Consider the following 4,834-nt stretch of genomic DNA (forward strand, 5'->3'; position numbering starts at 1 on the left):
TTTCAGATTTCAGAGTAAAATAAAATAATTTATTTTCTCTAATCGATTTATATCACATATACTAAAGTAACTTTATTATAGACAATCATTATAACTTCTCATTCAATTAATATATTAGCGTAAAAATTATAATTTATACTAATAACACCTAACAAAATTTTTCTAATACTATATCATATTTTATGAGTGCAATAACAATCATGTTTCATCATTCAGATAAAACGTAAAAAGTATTACGTAGTTAAATTACCATATAATCCATTTCACTATTTTTTTTAAATAAATAATTAAAAAGCTAAGTCCTAATTTTTTGTGCAAAATAGAATAAAATAAAATACATAAATTAAATAGGTATAAATATGAAGATTATAAAATAAAAAATTTTAAATAATAAATAAAACAGAAATTTAAAATTAAAATATTTAAAATTAAAGAAGGAAATAAAAAAAATTTGATTTACAATGACTCAAATATTAATATGACAATAAAGTGAATCAAATAACATATATTTAACTTAATTAAATTAAGTGATAAAATAAATTAGTTACGATTGTTTGACTCAATAAAATAAGTTAAATAAATAAAAAGTCTTAAAAATATGCCATGTAAAACAACAACAACAAAGCTTTGTCTCACTAAATGGGGTCGGCTACATGAATCAAACGATGCAATTGTGCTCTATCATGTATCATGTCTACAGAGAGACCGTTTACATGTAAATCTCATTTGACCACCTCACGGATGGTCTTTTTAGGTCTTCTTCTACTTTTCGCCCTTGCTTTGTCCATCTTTCATCTCCTAAATATTTGCCATGTAAAAATGATAACATTTTTAAAAATCATTATCAAAATACATAAGACGAAAAAATTAATATAATTGATTAATTATAAATTTATAATTAATTTTATCAAATAAAATATTAAATAATTTGATATTTATCTCAATCAAATCAAATAAATAATTAATTATAACACTCTTAAAACAGAGATTCCATCGAACATATAGGAAACTAATCAAAATTTTATTAAGAATTAATAGAGTTCCATCAGGCCCAAATATGTAGGATCAATTTTGATAGCGTATCAGAATTAAACAACCCTAATTCAAGGCCAAAATGATCTCAAGAATTAAGAATTGCCCTCACATTTGATACAAAAAGTGGAAAAAAGAATAGAATAGGACCCATAGGCACAAGAGTGACCTTTTTTTTCTCTTACTCAAGTCTCATGGGGGAAGCTAAGCATTATGTTGTGTTTACGAATTACGCATGTGACCTCCCTGACACTACTCCCCAGCTTTTTTAACTGTCGGCGCTTTCGAGTTTCAACCATTGGAATCCCACATTAATAACTACAACACTTCCCTCTGAACAGCAAAGAAAAAAGGAAAAAGAGAAAAGAGAGAAGTGAATTAGCAACAGTTACTGTGCAGTTGTGCTTGCTGTCTGTCAAACTCAAACTCAAACTTCGCTTTCAAGTCTCACAGCCCGTGACACACACTAACTCAACTCTTTGTTATAAATAAGACCCGCTTATAGCACCAATAACCACCACCCGTCACGCGCGCGCACACTTACACAGACAGTTACACAGTTACATTTATATAACCCCAACCATCACACACAAAAAGAGAGAGAAAGAGAAATAATGGCGCCCAATTTGAGCCTCCGAAATGTGGTTCCGTCGTTGTGTCTTCTCCTGGTGCTCATCGGGAGAGGCCAACGAGCATGGGCCCACGACTACGTGGACGCATTGTCGAAGGCCATCCTGTTCTTCGAGGGACAGCGTTCGGGCTTCCTGCCAGAGGATCAGAGACTCAAGTGGCGAGCCCATTCGGGCCTCAGTGATGGCTGGACCTACAACGTGGACCTCACCGGGGGTTATTACGACGCCGGCGACAACGTGAAGTTCGGGTTTCCGATGGCATTCACGACGACAATGCTGTCGTGGAGCGTCGTTGAATTTGGGGAGATGATGCCACCAGAGGAGCTCAGAAATGCCAGAGTTGCAATCCGCTGGGCCACTGATTATTTGCTCAAGACCGTTTCCCAGCCCAACCGCATTTTCGTTCAGGTAATTCATAACCGTTTCTTTTCTTTTTAATTTCTCATGGGGGATGGCAGTTGTCTTTCGTTATTTAAATTATCTCAAGCATTTTCCCTTTCCATTCTTCTACTATTGAATTATTATATAATTTGAATGAGTACATTTATTATATTTTCGCACTTGATAAGTTTTCGTTACAAATTGAATGAGTACATCATTTGATCACGCGCTTAAGCGAGTATCATACGTTAAGAGTTCATCAAAGTCCCCATATAAGTTCTGCAATATAGACGTAATGTTTTTCAACGGATTTTTTCTTCTTCCAATGCCATTTGATTCTGTGAATTTTATTACAATTCAAGCCTGGGAAACAGAAGTGGACTCCAGACTTTCTCCATTAATAAAAGATTAAAATTACAGAAAACATATTATTATTATTATTATTATTATTCTTGGTTCCAAACTTGCAATGGTAAATGGTTCACTTTCACCCACAAGTGGAGGAGTGGACCACTTTGGATCCTCAAAGTCCGTGAATTGGCACAGGGTTGCAACTGTCCCCTTGTGAATCTCAAATTTTATTTTTGATCACATCCCTTTGGATTCTTAATATGAAAGAATATGTACAAATTAAACACCAACTACGCGCCAAGGATGGTACTGATGCATCTATTCATCGTTACTACTTTGCGGTAGATTTAAATATATTAATTAATATATATTGTACACACTTGTTAGGTGGGTGACCCAATCTCAGACCACAACTGTTGGGAGAGGCCAGAAGACATGGACACATCCAGGGCCGTGTATGCTGTTGACGCACCAAACCCGGCTTCTGACGTTGCCGGGGAAACTGCGGCGGCACTGGCAGCTTCATCGATGGTGTTCCTATCATCTGACCCCGGTTATTCAGAGACATTGCTGCGAAATGCCGTTAAGGCCTTTCAGCTTGCGGATAACTATAGGGGTGCCTACAGTGACAATTCTGATGTTAAGGGTGGTGTCTGTCCATTTTATTGTGACTTTGATGGCTATCAGGTAAACTTATACTATACACCTCTCAAGACAATGAAATTAAAGGGTTAAATATATGGACAACCATATTGCTAGCTCCAGATACATACTAAGGCCTAGTAATAAAAATATGAATTGCCATGTTTTTTAAATTAAAAGCTATATATTCACTATACTAAAAATACTAATATGTTTAAGAATCGAATTTGTCCTGTTCTATATTATTATCGTACTGTGATGGCAACTTTCAATTGGTGTATAATCGGCATATTACTTAAGATTTGACTGACACATGTCTCCATCATTTGTTATTATTAGATGATTGTTATGGTGTATGAAAGAGTAAAAAAAAAATCAATATTTAATTTAAGAAGTAATAAACATTAGATACCAATCGATAGCCACTATAGAATTGGCCTTATTATTAACAATTTTGCCATGATGCATGATAACTTACAGGACGAATTGTTATGGGGAGCCGCATGGCTAAGGAGGGCCACGAAGGACGATAATTTCCTGAACTACATTCAAAGCAATGGCAAAACGCTTGGTGCTGAGGATAATATCAATGAGTTCGGTTGGGACAACAAGCATGCTGGGCTCAACGTTCTTGTCTCCAAGGTATTTAATTAATTAAAAGCCACCAGATCACACAACTTGTGTAATATGGTTTGTTATACAATATATAATTTTGTTGGTTCATCAGGAAGTGGTAGAAGGAAACGTATATTCTCTAGAATCATATAAGGCCTCAGCAGAGAGCTTTCTGTGCACATTGATACCAGAAACAGCAGCAAGCTCTCACATAGAGTACTCCCCCGGTGGACTGATATACAGGCCAGGTGGCAGCAACTTACAGCACGCAACTTCAATCGCTTTCCTTGAATTGGTTTATGCTAACTACCTCTCTCGCACCTCTCAAGACATAAACTGCGGCAACGTTTATGTTAGTGCCCAGACACTTCGCCAGCAAGCAAAGAAACAAGTTGATTACATCCTGGGGGATAATCCAATGAGGCTATCGTACATGATTGGGTACGGCAACAATTATCCACAGCGAATCCATCATCGCGGCTCTTCTTTGCCCTCTGTCAAGGATCATCCTCAGGTGATCGCTTGCAAAGAGGGTTCAACCTATTTTAACTCGACGGGTCCTAACCCGAATGTTCTTGTTGGAGCTGTTGTGGGAGGACCAGGACAAGATGACGTATATGTGGATGATAGGGCTGATTTTAGGAAGTCCGAGCCTACCACATATATTAATGCTCCATTTGTTGGGGTTTTGGCATACTTTGCTGCTAATCCCAATCCGTGATTACTGCTAATTACATACATACGTACAAGAGGGTCCAAGCTTATATATATTTTATATATACACACTTCTTTTTTGTGTAAATGAGAGAAAGAAAGATATACATAGGACGACGGAGGAGATCAGCTTGCTTGTGTTGGGTGTATAGGAATATTACAAGATTTGTTTTCAAGTCACAAATGTACGTAGCTCGTGCGTGACTACTTTTTTTAAGTGTTTATTTCTCTGGATTTTGCTAAACAAAAGAGTGATCTTGGTTTGATAAAGTATTTTGGATAGATGTTTGTTTTTTAGAAGTATAAATTAAAAAAATTATATGCTTGTCCTTGAAGTATTTAAAAGATAGAAGTGCTTTTAAAAGCATCTAAAGTAAAAAATTTTAAAATTAATTTATATTTATTAAAATTAAAAATTCTAATATAATTTTATATATTGATTAAATTTTAAATTTAATATATTTATG

The 4,834-nt window shown here is 35.3% G+C and overlaps 1 protein-coding gene across 1 annotated transcript; it reads left to right on the plus strand.

The window, feature by feature from the left end:
* On the plus strand, window positions 1,255–4,644 carry LOC107609910 (endoglucanase 24-like). The gene is made up of 4 exons (XM_016311968.2): window positions 1,255–2,072; window positions 2,784–3,083; window positions 3,519–3,680; window positions 3,766–4,644. The coding sequence occupies exons 1-4, from the start codon at window positions 1,647–1,649 to the stop codon at window positions 4,372–4,374; spliced, it is 1,497 nt and encodes a 498-aa protein (XP_016167454.1). The 5' UTR covers window positions 1,255–1,646; the 3' UTR covers window positions 4,375–4,644.

The sequence above is a fragment of the Arachis ipaensis genome, chromosome B07 (assembly GCF_000816755.2).
Source record: "Arachis ipaensis cultivar K30076 chromosome B07, Araip1.1, whole genome shotgun sequence".
Classification (NCBI taxonomy): Eukaryota; Viridiplantae; Streptophyta; class Magnoliopsida; order Fabales; family Fabaceae; genus Arachis; species Arachis ipaensis.